This window comes from Erithacus rubecula (assembly GCF_903797595.1).
Source record: "Erithacus rubecula genome assembly, chromosome: 3".
NCBI lineage: Eukaryota > Metazoa > Chordata > Aves > Passeriformes > Muscicapidae > Erithacus > Erithacus rubecula.
In genome coordinates, this window is record NC_136689.1 from 107,137,399 (window position 1) to 107,152,987 (window position 15,589).

The 15,589-nt window shown below is 38.0% G+C and overlaps 1 protein-coding gene across 2 annotated transcripts in view; it reads right to left on the bottom strand.

The window, feature by feature from the left end:
- Positions 1 to 15,589, bottom strand: part of LOC306798969 (ethanolaminephosphotransferase 1-like) — a 51,654-nt gene that overhangs the window by 24,227 nt on the left and 11,838 nt on the right. For both annotated transcript variants that reach the window (XM_079299417.1, XM_079299416.1), the window contains exons 2-5: positions 14,118 to 14,186; positions 8,847 to 8,955; positions 6,665 to 6,739; positions 276 to 544 (exon numbers count right to left, since the gene is read on the bottom strand). In XM_079299417.1, coding sequence (XP_079155543.1) covers positions 276 to 544; positions 6,665 to 6,739; positions 8,847 to 8,955; positions 14,118 to 14,186 — 522 coding nt within the window. The remainder of the gene's footprint in view (positions 1 to 275; positions 545 to 6,664; positions 6,740 to 8,846; positions 8,956 to 14,117; positions 14,187 to 15,589) is intronic.

Below are 15,589 nucleotides of genomic sequence, written 5' to 3' on the forward strand. Positions count from 1 at the left end.
TCTCATGGGCACTGTCTGGCTGCTAGGCTTGCTGCAAGCCTTTTTTCTCCTGCACAGCAATGAATCTTTGATGCTGACAATTTGTTGGAGAGCAGCCCTTTATTGCAAATATAGAAAATATTTCTGAATTACTTTTAGAGTTTTGCAATTTCACATATTTCAATATCTCAGCTAAATATATTTGCCCTGAACTCTATTTTTCTATTGCTTTAATATTATGAAAACAATTACATAGTTAAAAAACCAAAACCAAAACAGGGATGACAAATACTTACCACTTGGCTTATATCATATCCCCAAGGAAGAAAAAGAACTCCTGTGTTATACTTCTCCCAGTGTGAACACGTGAAGTTAAACAAGACAATGCTTAAATATATATACATTGTATATACAGAAACTCCATTCTTCCCATTGTCACGGGAACAGACAGAAAAAAAAGAAAGCACAAAGATGGAGGTAGCCCAGCTATCCAGACCATGGTCAAATAATTCTCCCAGAGGAGTACTGGACTGAGTCCTTCGAGCATGTTTCCCATCTATGGAGTCTAGAAGGATTGAGAAAGGAAAAGAAAAAAGAATTAGAACACAACAAAAGGAGCAGCTTTCTTCACATACCATTCATACTGCCATATATAACACACAGGAAAATTACACCTCAATACCAACAGTTTAGTACTGCTCATAAAATAATTGCTCCAGTTATCATGTAATTTTTCTGTTCTTACCTCAGCTCTGAAACCAAATGCCACCTTCCTCATGAGTTTTAGAAAGACACTCATAATTTACTTGCCACCAGTGATCTTGAAACATTTTTACATCAGTCCCTGCAATCAGTTTCAAGTGCTGAAAAGTGTCCACAGGGCTTCTTGCCCCATCCACTGGTGTTATGCACCCTCTGAGCCTTCAGACCTCTATTGGGGTAGATTCACTAAGGCATTTAAGTTGCTTGATGCTCAGTACCTCAATGACTAACAGTTAATTGGCAGCTTCAAGGAGCAAATTTCAGAAATTTATTTGTACTTGTGCCTACATATATTTGAAAGTGTTTTTCAGTTTTCATACAAGAGTGTGCCCAGGTAGCCAAGAAGGTCAATGGGATCCTGACCTGCATCAGCAATAGCTTGGCCAGCAGGATCAGGACAGTGATTGTCCCCTTGTGCTCAGCACTGGTGTGGTCACACCTTGAACCCTGTGTGCAGTTCTGAGCCCCTCAGAAAGGGGACAGAAGGACATTGAGGGTCTGGAGTGAGTCCAGAGAAGGGCAGTGAAGATGGGGAAGGGTCTGGAACACAAATCTTTCAAGGACTGTCTAAGAGAGCTGGGGTGGTTTAGACTGGAGAAAAGAAAGCTCAGGAGTGACCTTACCACTCTCTACAACCACCTCAAAGGAGGTTTTAGTGAGATGGGAGTCAGTCTCTTCTCTCAGGTACAAGAAGAAATGGTCCCAGGTTACACCAGGGGAGGTTACATTGGACATTAGGAAAAATTTCTACACCAAGACAGTTGTCAAGCACTGGAACAGGCTGCTCAGGTAAGGGGTGGAGTCACCATCACTGGAGGTGTTTAAAAGATGTGCAGATGTGGCACTTGGGGACATGGTTTAGTGGTGGACTTGGCAGTGTTGGGTAAATGCTTGGACTTGATGACCTAAAAGATTTTTTCCAACATGTATGATTATATGATTCTAAGAATGCATTATAGTTAAGGTGCATTATGTGTTAATCACTTTTAGTACTTGAGTGCTTAAAAATGATCCAGCACTGCAAAGGACCTTACTCTAGGATGTAGCTGGACAATATGGTTTGAGTTGACCTGATAGTTCACTGCTGCCAAACAGGGGGACCTGCAGCCTGTTCAGCTGGTGTGAAGACAGCAAACATTGTTTTCTTCTGGGTCACTGAACTGCTACTGTGAATGGTAGAAAATGCAATGGATATGGCAAAAGGGAGGGATGGTGAATGCAGGGAGGAGAAAGGTGGTCTAGCATTTGTAACATTTCTCAGCTGTAATGTCAAACCATACCCTTAGTCCCTTTTCTGGCACTGTGCAGGTGAAAAATAGAACTATTTTCCTCTTAAGTGTAAACATGCAGGATAAACCTCTTAGGAAAAAGTACACAGAACAAACTCTACAGATTACTTGGTTTTGTCTTGAATCTCAAAATAAAATGGAGATGCTTTTCTTTTTGGTATTGGAAGTGGTATAGCTAACAATTATTAGCTATTGATAACATTAATAACCCAAAATTGACTAGGAACACAACTCAGCAGAGTGAGACCAAAGACACCACAGCTGCTGTAGATCATATGCTACTTACTTCTCTGGATTATTTGGCAGTACTATGAGTTTTGTTTAATGTAAATATACTTCAGGGACCTAAACCAGGAAAACACAGGATTTCATTTTGTACGGATTTTAGACTATATCTCTATTGTAATACCTAAACAGCTGTGATATATCCTCTACACAAACACTAATCTCTTGAGACATTTCTCAGAACTCTAAATATCTCATAGAGGATTTCAAATGTAGCTTGCCTCCTTCATTCTCTCTCCATTAACATTTCCACTGAGTTTTCAGCATCTTACTAAAATGTGCAGAAAGAAAAATGTATAAGCTTGAGGTTACTTGAAAGGTGTTGCAATAAAATTAGGAATTCTTCCATCTATTAAACAATATCCCTGAAACCTAACCAGCAAATAAAGATATAAAAACTCCTAAACAGTTTACGGTGTTTTATATTCTGAGAACACCTATCCCAAATCAGACAGGATTCAGTTACACAAGTGTTACTGTTTAAAAATAAGAATGTTAGAAGATTTGTTCTGTTCATAAGTTTCAGATTGTAACACAAGTATATATATTTCTCACAGGGAAATAGTGGTTTTCATTTTGCAAGAACTTTGTTTTTTCTAAAAATAAGCTTATAATGTTGTCCTAAAACACAGCACTTCTAATTATAATGGTCATGGAGAAAAACACAGGAACTATATGGCACATACATCAACTGGATTTTCAGACATCCTTAACCACATTTTCCATGTAGTTTCATTGGCTTTTTAAAAGACTGAAAATATTTTCTGGTTTAGGTTTCAGTCTGAAATCATTCATGCCAACAATGGTGTGTGCTCAATAGTTCACACTGTCCCACATTTATATTGCTTTAGAATTCTTATATTCTGATTTTGTCTCACAAAGATTCATAAATATTCTATTTTATAATGTTTATATAACTTTTAAAGAGTGAAATTCAAAGTAACAGCAAAAAGTACTCAATTTCATTGAAAGGAAATTATACCAAACCACCTTAAAAATATCAGTGGGGATGCTAGAGAATTTGGATAGAGTGACTGTATCATTAAAATAAGCTGAGAAAGATTACAGTTGCACATTTAGTTAGTTATTATGGTTCTTTGCAGTCTTCCAGAGGGAAGACTTTGGCCATCCAAAATTAAATCTGTGACTAAATATTTCATGAAGTGGCTTGGACAGCAGACATAAAAATCTACACTGATATTAGTTCATTATAGCTTTGACTGTCAGCAGTCTTGTCTTCCTTGTCTTAGTAGTATGAGGAACTACAGGCTTCATAGCAAATACCATCTACATTAAAAAATCTCAGAAGTTAAACTTCCCATGAGCCTTTTGGGGTGCCATATAGTAACAATTCCAATACGCAATTCCAATTTATGAAACAATAGTCAATTCATTAAATTCCATACAATGACATAAAAAATGGTTTTCACAAAAGAAACCACTGCTTCTGAGTACAGAGAGCTGCTGGAGAAATCTGAATAGTAGTCAGCTTCAAGGAATGGTTGTCCCATTGCTTTTTATGGTACAAACACAAAGAAATTCCAGACAAAAATATTTTGGCACAATTTCACCAAATGAATAGAAATGCCAAGGTATGTACAACACAGAGGGAGATGTCTGCCCAAGGGGATACCCCAGGTCAATCAAGATGACTCTACATGCATGGGTCTGATTCCAGAAGTGGTCAGTCCCTCTGCACAGCACTGCAGCCTACATCTCTACACATCTGTATACAGCCTGAGGATCTCAAATATGGCACACAAATGTATAGTATAGTATAGCTGCACTGCAGTGGCCCTACTAGAAACAGCTCCAAGGAGAGGGTACAGTTAGAATCCAAGAACAGACTCATTAAGGTTGGAAAAGACCTCCAAGATCATTGAGTTCAATCTCTGACTGAACATACCCATGTCAACTAAATCATAAAGCCAAGTGCCATGTCCAGTAGTTTCTTGAACACTTTCCAGGGATGGTGATTCCACCACCTTTCTGGGCAGCCCATCCCAAGGCTTAACCACCCTTTCAAAGAAAAATGTCTTCCTTCACACAGGCACCTCCCCTGGCACAGCCTGAGGTTATTTCCTCTTGTCCTGTGGCTCACGTTAGAAACCAGCACCCCCAGGTGCTTTCCCTCTGAGTCACTCTCCAGCCACTCTCCCCCAGCCTGTGGCACTGCCTGGGGTTGTTGTGACCAAAGTGCAGGACCCAGCACCTGGCCCTGCTGAACCTCACACCACTGGTCCATTGATCCAGCCTGTCCAGATCCCTCTGCAGAGCCTCCCTGCCCTCCAGCACATCAACACTCCCACCCAACTTGGTGTCATCTGCAAACTCACTGAGGGAGCACTCAATCCACCTGTCCAAATAATTGATAAAGATATTAAACTGCTCTGATCCCCTGGCTGTCCTGCATGTGCTGCACAATGACACTAAAGGTGATTTGTTCCATAACCTTCCCAGAACTGAGGTCAGGCTGACAGGTTCCCTCCTGCATCACAGCAGGGACTGACTACTCTCTCCTGCATCACAGAGTCTGTTCTGCTCCCTCCTGGATCACAGCAGTCTGTTCTGCTCCCTCCTGAATTCTGTCCTGCTCCCTCCTGGATCACAGCAGTCTCCTCTGCTCCCTCCTGGATCACAGAGTCCATTCTCTCCCTGTCCCTGCCCACCAACCCCCCAGGCTGGCTGCCTTGAGGATGTTGGGTCTTTCTGCTGAAGACTGAGCAAAGAAGGCACCAAGTATCTCAGTCTATTCCTCATCCTTGGTTACATGTTCTCTTCTGCATTCCATAAAGGATGGAGATTTTCCTTGGTCCTCTTTTTGTTGTTAAGGTATTTATTTATAAAAACACTTTGGATTATCTTTCACAGTGCTGACCACCAGTTCTAGCTGAGCTTTCACCACTCCAGTCTTTTCTCTACAAGACTTAATGACATCCTTGTACTCTTCTTGAGTTGTCTGTCCCTGTTTCCCAAGATCATAATCTCTTCTTTTTCTCCCCAAGTTCCAGTGAAAGCTCCCTATGCAGCCAGGCCAGTCTAATTCCCTGATGGCTCATCTTTTGGCACTTAGGGATAGGCTGCTAAGATTTCCTTCTTTAAATATCTTTCCTTCTTTCCTTCTGTGCCTATAAGATTTCCTTCTTTAAATATATCCAGCCTTCCTGGACCGTTATTACACAGAACTGTGCAGTCCCCTTAAATATACTACCTTGAGCCTCCCCAAAAAATAACTCCTTGGCACCATGTTGTGGAAGGACTAGTTTGGAAGGAAAGAGCTTTGGAAGAGAAATAAAAAAGCCACACTAATGTGGATCTCACTCCCAGGTCAGCATCATTTCAGGTCTATGTCTTCACACCACTGCACAGCAAGGTGCAACATACCTAAAATACACTCATGGCACAGTATGAAGTAGTAAAAATGAAATACGAAACTGAGGTGTAGGTGTTATGGGAGAAATACAGCAAAAGGGAAGAAAAAAAGAGATCCTTATTTCTGTAAGAAGCTCAGGCCTGTCACCACATTTGTCATCATCACCTCTTGACACACTCCTTAAGCACTGAAGTGCCTAACAATTTCCTTTTTTTCTCTTTTGTCCTTTATTTTTCCTGTCTTTGAAAGCATTCTCTGCTACTTCTGGTGTCTGAGCTTCTCCAAGTGTCATCATCAAGGGACAAATATTGTTATGACACCAAACAGCAGTGACTCTCCTATGAAGAAGGCTGACAGAGTTGGGATTGTTCAGCCTGCAGAAGAGAAAGCTCCAGGGAGTCCTTAGAGCAGCCTCCCAGTACCTTAAAGGGCTACAAGAGAACTGGAGAGGGACTTTTGTCAAGGGCACACAGGGATAGGACAAGGGGCAATGGGTTCACTGAAAGAAGGTGGGTTTAGATTAGGTATTAGCAAGAAAATCTCTGAGGATGGTGAGGGACTGGATTGGGTTGCCTGGAGAAACTGGGAATGTTCCATCCCTGGAAGTGTTTAAGGCTAGGCTGGATGGGGCTCTGAGCAACCTGATCTCATGGAAGGTGTCCCTGCCTGTGGCAGGGGTATTAGAACCAGACTGCTGCTACACAATGACTGCCTTTGCTCCTCTAAAATAATTTGAACTTTCAAGAGGGATAAGAGTTATAGAATCTCTAATATATTACTTAATATGCTGTTTGGGGTTTAAGTCTTCTGAACTTTTTTGTGTTGTGGTTTGGGGTTTTTTTAGTTGTTTTTTTATCTAAGAAAGAGATCAGTAATTTATCCACAATGCCTCTTAATCTCAGAGTCATCATTAGTGAATTTGAAGATAAAATTACATGAAAATGTCAGACATGCAAATTATTTCACTGTACATTACCTAAAGCATAAGCACAAAAGGTGGTAAAAGCACTGAACAGCCACACCCAAGTGGGAACAAGTCCAGGACTGGTACCTGAAAAAAAATGGGATAGTGAGTCAGTGTAACAGGGGTTAATATCAAAGAAATCTACCAAGATACACATATACATACAAACTAGCTGCCACTGATTAACCCACTGCATCAAACAGATTGAAATATTTGAGTCTGACCTTCAGGCACTGGTGAGCTCTGTCAAAGAAGCACTGAGCAGGCTTGAATGTGCTTACAGTGTAAAGGACAAAAGGTAACAGAGAGGTCTTTTGGTCCTGAAATGACTCTAGTATTGCACAAAACAATGATAGTATCTGGGCAAAAATATTCACAGTTCGTGGGTAGACTATCCATTGAAAAACTAGTTAATGTTCATGTAGTATATAGAAAAAAAAAGTTTTCAAGCATGATTATCACTGTCAGTCTGGGGTTTGTGTAGCACTTTTACCACACAGATCTGAATGGGAAAGTTTTGCACTCAGGCTAGCAGAAATATTAGCACTCTTTCTTTTTTCCTTGAGAAAAAGGAAAAGATAGTTGAATTGGACAGAGCCCAGGGTTCTGTTCTTGCCCTGCTGATAGCAATAATCCAAGGTTATTGTTGCTTTTTTAAAGAAATTGACCCTTTTTCCAAAGAGACTTCTATTTAACTTAAACATCACTCAATACTACATCAACACTAAACAGCTGTATATGCAAGATCCTCTCAGGTTCCCTACATTTGGCACCAAACACAGGGAATTCCTGGATACAGAGGTGTGTCCTCCCCTGAACGATGCCAGGAGATGCCAGCACCTAAAGCACTGCCCTCACTACCTTTCACTCAGTGCCTCACCTTGCCAATCTGAAAGAGAAGATAATTCCTGACTCCTAGCTGCAAATCTGCAAACTGTAGCAGCAAAACCAACTGTGCAGGAAATTAGGTCTTTTATTTCTGATCCTAGGAATGGCATTGATACAGGATACTCCACGGGCCCTTGAGGTTGCATGAAAGTTTTCCATCAACTGAGAAATGATGGGTACAGTTCTCATGAGGACTCAGGAACAGCTTGCAAACGACACACACAGGTCTCAACTTTTAGCACAATCACCATTTCAAATGTCTTCCAGTTCCATGTATATCTACTGTGCCAAGATAACATCATCCCATTAAAAGGATCTGTTCTGGATGTTCTTTAATTACAGGACTGAGTAAATGTCATCTGCACTAATAAAAAAGCTCCAGGTGTTCAAGAAGGAGGTCAGACAACTATATAACAAGCTGGTCCTGAAAATGTAACTTTTGAACCAAAACTGCTAACACAGCTGCCTCTGGAATTGCTATGCTAAATGTACAATAGCCCACACCAAAGGGTATCTCCTGAGGCTCACCACAGGCATAAAAAAAAAAAGGCAGCTAAATGCAATGGTTTCACAAAATAAAAGTGCTGTCTTCACTCAATTGTTTTGTTTTTTAAAAAAACCAAAGCCATATAAATATAAATATATATAGATATATATATATACACACACACATATATATATTACATATTAATCACCTGGAAGATTCTTACTACTTTCTGTGGGCTCCAACAGCTGGTCTGAGAAGCCCAGACCAAGCATGCCTTATACTCAGGAGCAATGAAGTCCAAAAAAATTTCTGACTTGGTCTACAGTGAGGAGCAAACATGGACTCAGACTTTGAAATTCATAATTTGAAGAGACATTTATTTAGAAACTATGTTTCTGTCTAGAAGCAGCTTTGAATAGGGGGTGTGAATATGTGGAGAAATGAGAGGGAAGTTAACTCCTTTGGGCATCAGTTGAGGTATTAGGAAATGTGAAATCAGTGAAAACGTTATGAAGAATATTCAGGTGGATTTTGGCTGAGTATTTAAACCCTGAAATAATCTTTAAATATAATGAGATCTTATCAGAGACTTCAAGCAGCATGTGCTGAAACCCATTTTAGGGATAAAATTAAGTAAGATTTTTCAATAAAATTATCTAAGTTTATAATGCTATGTGTGAGGTAGATTCTCCTATCTGCACTTATAGGAGCCTCATTAAAGGAATAAGTGGAAAATCCAAGTATGTAATACCTCTCTGTAACATTCAGAAGTGCAAGCAGTTCAGTAATTCTGAAAAATTCCAATATGAACACATTTACCTGAAGCAGTGTAGTCCCAGTCATAAAAAGATATTAGAAAATAATTAAATAAAATCATGACAAATCCAGAGAATGTTAACAGGTTGGGAGCAATCCACAAAGGCACTATCTGTTAAAAAATGAAAGGAAACACAATTCAGAAAAATTGTATTTCAAATTGTACATTTTACTTTAATGAAGTATTTTATATAAGGAAAGAAGCTTTTATATGACATCAACAATGTTCAGCTTTGTGTGTATTTCCCCATTTTCAAATTAAAATACAAAATTAAAATTAAAATTTTAATTTCAGAAGCTTATTTTCAAATGCAATCCTTTTGCCTGATTTTTGTGACTGCAGTAAGAATGAGATTTTTAAAACATTGTACTCCCTTTAAAACGTTGTACATTATCCTTATTTACCCAGCTTCCAAGGAAAGCCTTTTGTGATCAGCTGTATCAGAGCTGAAAGAAGGCTGCAGCACCCCAGTGTGGTAATTCAGCATCCACGTGGCAGGTTTTTTAAGCATTGTATTCCCACACCATAGCAAGGAAAGATCTTCCAAAGCATGTGAATCATTTCTTACTCAAAACATCAACAAAATCAGACCCTGAGTGTATTACACCTTCAGATGCAAAAGATCTCTCTTTACAAGCATCTCCCTACTCTCTAGACAGTAACTTTCTGACAGGGGCTCCCTCTTTACTCATCAATTATAACACTCCATTAATTAACTTTTCTTTGGAGGGTGCTGAAAAGGACTCTTTGTCCCAGTAACCATTCTCAGGCATTCATTCCCTGTGGCTTTAAGGTGCTCCTTACACTGCACAAGGAGCCCCTTTTGAAAACACTCTTCCCAAGTAACACAGTTTCTCCAAAATATTTTTTCTAAATAACCTACACAGCTTTCTACATGATTTTCAGACAGAACATATTTGCAGAAATACTAAATATCAACCATTACCATCACTCAAACACATTATCAATATATTTAAAACCCAAAAATACTGGAGGTTTATAATTAAATTACTTGGAGTGTCTAAGGAGTCAAAATTTATATAAAGTACTTCAACATTATAAAACAGTAAAAGAAAATATTAAAGAAAATCAAGTCAAACAATTCCTGATACTAACAGGAACAATATATTATATTACAATAGTATACTATAACTATACTAACTAAAGTTTTGAAATTAAATGATTTGTTAATATCTCTGCACTAGCCAGCAGAACAGGCAGATGAATACACATTAATTTCTTCTATCCTACTACTACATTTACTTAAATTAACTTTTAAAATCGGAATGCTTTGACTGATTAACTATCCTGACTAGATTATCTTTTTCAACTATAGAGTAATTTGTAATATCCAGGAGAAATTGTGAAGCTGACAATGTACAGACCAAGTATACACTTCCAAAAATCAGGTTAGAGCTCCTGAACACTTTTCCAATATATAATAACATTGGGAAAACTATTATATCTGGTATTTGATTTCTTATCAGCAGGACTTTATCACTGATTTTAAAACACTGTATATCAGCTCTCATGGTAATTAAAATACACCATGGAATGCATTCAGCAACAATTTAAAAGATGTAACATATCTTTCTGAGTGTTCAAAAAACCAAATCTAAACCTCTAAGGAAAGGAGCAGCAAATGTCCCCTGCAGCTCCTTCTGGAGAGTATGTAAGGAGGAACCCTTCACTGCACTGTCTCCTTTCCTTACACTGCATGTTCACATCTCCCAGTTCTGCCACCTGAGGATGCAGAAGATTATCTCCTGCTGGGTTTTATCTGGATCTATGACCTTCTGTGAAATAAGAAGCACAGACACTGAAAAATAATTTAGATTTGTCTCTTTTAAATCACAGATCAAAACAGTGCTTTAAGACACTATGGATGAAATGTCTACATGGATATACATGGATAAACTGATTGCTTTTTTTGGATGATTCATAAGAATTGTTGACTATTAAATCAAGCAGGGCACCACAAACGTCTGCTTTCTAATTAGCCTCATCATTCTGAACAATCACAATGTCATTTTAAAGTTATTACAGGAAATAATTAATGCTTCCATGGTGCAAACATGAAGAAGTTATTTTAACCCACTTTCTTGCTAATAGTGTGTATTTTAAGGAAACCTTCAAAGGATGTTATAGTTGCAATCCCTTTGGCTAACAGACACACCATGCAAAACAGTTACAGGAGCTCTGTCCTCAGGAAAACAGACTCTCCTGCAGTTAAACCCTTAAGCATGTTCTTTTGATCCTTACCAAACCTAATCTGTCTAGGTATTTGGAAAGTATTCCAGTAGCAAAATCCCTTTTGTTATATTTAATGCCTCTTATCCTTTTGGTTGGCTTAACACTACCATCACCCTATTTCATAATTAGAAAATCACAGGGTGTTCAAGATTAATTTCTTACACACCTTGGAAAAAGAGAGCCTGAATTTATTAGTATTCCATAGAAGGATGAGCTGCAACCTTTATTATCTAATTAACAGTCAGCAGAGGTCTAATACATCAATGTGCTACATGATTAATACAACTGGAGGTGCCATGGGGAGAAACACATCTGCTCTCTGGCAAAACCCTTGTGTGCCTGAACCTGTAAAAAACTCACAATTCCACGAAGTATTAACTGATTTCTGTTTCTCTGGGTCTACAGCCATTCATTCTAAAAGCCTTAATACAAACAGCAAATGCTTTAATATAGCAACTATTTGGATAATAAATGGCAAAGTACACATTTTTATAAAGCTCTGTTCAAACTTCACTAGGTCACTTGAGACCACTAAAATTCTATTCTTGCCCAATTCTGGTGATAAAATCAAAGTTCATAAAGGCAACAGAGGGGAGTTTAATTGATTTCAGTGATGTTGGAATACACCTGTGTATTCCAGTGGGATTTCCTCCTTTTCCTCCCATTGTCCAACATCCCCACCAGAGATAAATGAGCTGGGTTATGACAATATGTTTTCAGCTTACAAATTCACAAGTCTTTAATGTCAAGCTCTTCTTAATTTCTTGTAACATAGGAAGTACATTTTACAATAAGTGGTAATGTCTTGCAACATAGGAAACACATCTTCTAAATGAATTCTGTGTTGTGGAACACAGAGAAACTTCTGTTGCCATTAGAATTAAACAGGCATATGAAAGGCAAGACCCAAATCCCAAGTCATTGTTCTCATGGTTTGGTTTTGGGGTTTTTGTTTTTGCTTGGCTCAATGAATTTAAGGATGCTTTTTTTTTTTTTTTTTAAACTCCTCTAGAATCCAGTAAAAACAGTCCATGTAGAATTTTTATTGTCACCAATTTAGAAACTGAAAGATAGTTAATTCATATCTGAAAATGGATGTATCAGGATGTCTAAACTGAGTGAAGGAACTCCCAGTCATCAAGATGTACACTTGTACTGTACAATTTTGAATGAACATAGTATATGTAAAACATTCTTTTAAAAGTCTTAAAAATTATCCTGATTTCCCTATTGCAATGCACTGCTCAGGAACAAAACCATTATAGCAACTTCCATTCCTACTGATATTTTACAGTTATATTGTGGCCAATATTTTGGTGCTCTCACAGTTCCCATTTCTATCTCTAGGAGCAACATGGACTCTACTGCCATCTCAGTTACACACTGCTTTTCCCTCTGCAGCTGTGCACTGCCAGCTCCTCTGCAGGACTCTGATTCTACATGGCAGCATCCTTCAACCTTAGAATGACTACTTCTGCAAAAGCTGAGAGCAATATAATTTCCCTTTAAATCCTTGTGACACATCACTGAGAAGGATTCTGCACCAGAAGGCAAAGTGGAACATTCACTGCTGTATCTTCAGGATTCTAACCAAACCAAATGGCACAGTAAACACAGCAGCCACTTCAGTCTTTGGTTCTGGACTCAGATTGCTGAAAGAGGTTTTAAGTTCTTGGCTCTGGTTTGGGTTCTCCTCTCACAAGAAGCAAACTAAACCATGCTCACCTACAACTCCATGAGATTTTAAAAAATCTAAAGAGGTCACATTTTTATAGGACCTATCACCCTAAGCTACATGGAGACATTTAATAACATTGCTTTTCTTCTGGTGAAATGCTGAAAGCATTAGAAGAACTTATCTCCAAAGGAAGTTTTGCATTGACAACACTCCCACTTCAATCTGATAGCAAATGAATACCCACCCATCTCCTAAAGCAAAAGGCCCATGCACAATAATGCCTCTACTCATCTCCCATGTCAGAGTTCTGGAGGAGCATTTCTGCTTCATTGTTTTCTTCAACATTATGATGGGAAAACAACAAAGTCTCTGAATTGAACTACTGAAGTCAGTGTGACATCTTTTAATTGCTTTTTTCTCATTCCATGTTCAGGTTGTTTTTAAATTCTTCAGTTGGATCATATCACAGAACACTATTCATGGAATTACTCTGAGGTTATGAATTAGAGATTATGAATTTCCTGCCATATCAAGAATAAGCAACACCTGAATTATAGAACCCAAAGATGGCAGATCCAATAGCACTCTGATCACATACATCCTTTTCTGTTTGTACAAAGATTTCTTTTCATGCCTGCTCCAATATAAACATTTCCTGTAATGAGGCAGATGCAGAAGTCAGTGTTTCTTTGGAGATCAATAAAGTTCATATTTATTTGAGATACAGCTTTTTTGCTCTTTTTTTTTTTTTTTTTTTTTTTTTTTTGCCAACCACAGCATAACTAATTGTGAGTGGCTCATTTTTAAAAACTGCAGATTGCAATGCACTCAAGAGATGGCATCTTCCAATCATTATGGTGATCATGGTAACCACTCTCATTTTCAGCTTCTGAGAGGAATGCCTGGCTGCCTCAAGCAAGTCCCCTTGGGAGAAAATGAGACAGCACTTGCACAAAATCATATGCACAGCACAGAGAGAAAGCCATGTTGTCGTTGGGCAGCATATGCTGCACAAAAATAATCTGTACTAAGTAAAACCATCCATGTCTGCAAAGCTGTTTAATGAAGGATGCAATAATGAAAGATGTAAAAAAGAAATGGGTGCCTTTTCTACAGCAATCAGATAAAAAGAAACAAGCCCTTTCTTTCTACAAAAAAAATCTCAAAACAACATACTCACCTTAAACATGGCTATATATATCCTGCAACATTTGTTTTCTTTTATCAAATGTCTTCATTTGAGTTTTATTGATCAGTATGTATTTTTAAATGAAAATGCAGGCTATATTTAAAACAAATTCTTACATTAACATGTTATGCTTTCATTAAATGAAATTCTTACCTTAATAATTTTATTCCAGATGGGCTGCATAATATACACAGATAAAGGATTTGTATCCACAGCACTGTACTGTGAGGAAAAAGCAAGCATGTTAAACAAAGCACTGAACAATGGCTATTTTTCCAGGACTACATATCCTTCAGCATCTAAGAGCATTCACTGAGACTGGTGTAAATTGATTTTATTCTGATTTGTGCAGGTTTCATTACATTTAAAAGCACTGGCCTGGTTTGCAATTACCTTTTTAGCTACTCTGTGTATTAACACAAAGGTGTAGGCTTGTGAAATGGATGCAACTACATTTTCCTTTAAAATTCCTATTAATTTTACAACCCTATAAGATTCTGCATTTCTACCATATTTTGGATTTAACACCTTTATTTGCACTACCAGTAATACACAGTCTGAGCACCAGTCCATTGCTGGTATGTAGGATAGACAGTGAATATAGAATGTGTAGGTGGAATATTATCTTGCAGAGATACACAGCTTTTGTCATAGTAACACAGTTGCATTTGCACTATGCTAATTCATGTAAGGCAGTGTTATTGTAAAAATGAGCTCTAAAACAGCACAGTTCATTACCACAATAAAATTTCTCTGTTGGGCAGATGTGTAAACACATGTTTTACAAATTCCAATAAGTACATATCTATGTCTTTTGTAAACAAAATATTTCAGAAATCCAAGGCCACCCTGGATTGCTGTTGTCTCCTTTTCTCTCAGAGGACAGTGTCAAGTTTTATCCTCCCTTGAGACTGCAGAACACAGTATAATCTTAGGAAGGGCAATCTTAGCTGATAATACCACTCCAAACCATGTACTGGAGCCCTGGCAGGTAGGCATTGGAAGAAGTTATCCATCACTGGGGTGGTACATGTAATTTTTCAGAAATTCTTGGACTTTGAAAGTGCATGTATGGCTCAATGTTGCTAGGATGATATGACTCCCATAGATTCAGATATATCTATATATAGATATGCATATCTATATATCTATCCAAACACTGTGTGCAGAAAATGGGGGTAAGGTAGAGATGTGTTAGACCACAGTCTGACAAAGCTGTTCATTTGCAGAAGAGCTAATGACAAAGTCTCCTTTCACATAAGTTCAGCTAACAGTTGTTATTAACTCTCCATATATATAGTTAATTTATTGACCTCTTTTAGCCAACTACTCTTTGGAGGAGACTGCACTCTGGAAATACCTGCTCCAAGTCATTAATCATCAAAGCAACTTAGGCACTTGTCTTAAACTCAGGTACCTACATATGAAAAGCTTCGGAACTCTTCCATACATTTCTTTTTCTATCTGAATACAAAGCATATGTTTAAATCACCTTCTGGACAAAACAAAGCATTCACATAGTAATTTTGTGTGTTCAAGTTTAAATCACAGATCATAAATACAGCATCTAATAAAGTTATTATAACACAGCTGTAAATACAATCAAAATATCAAAATTAATATAA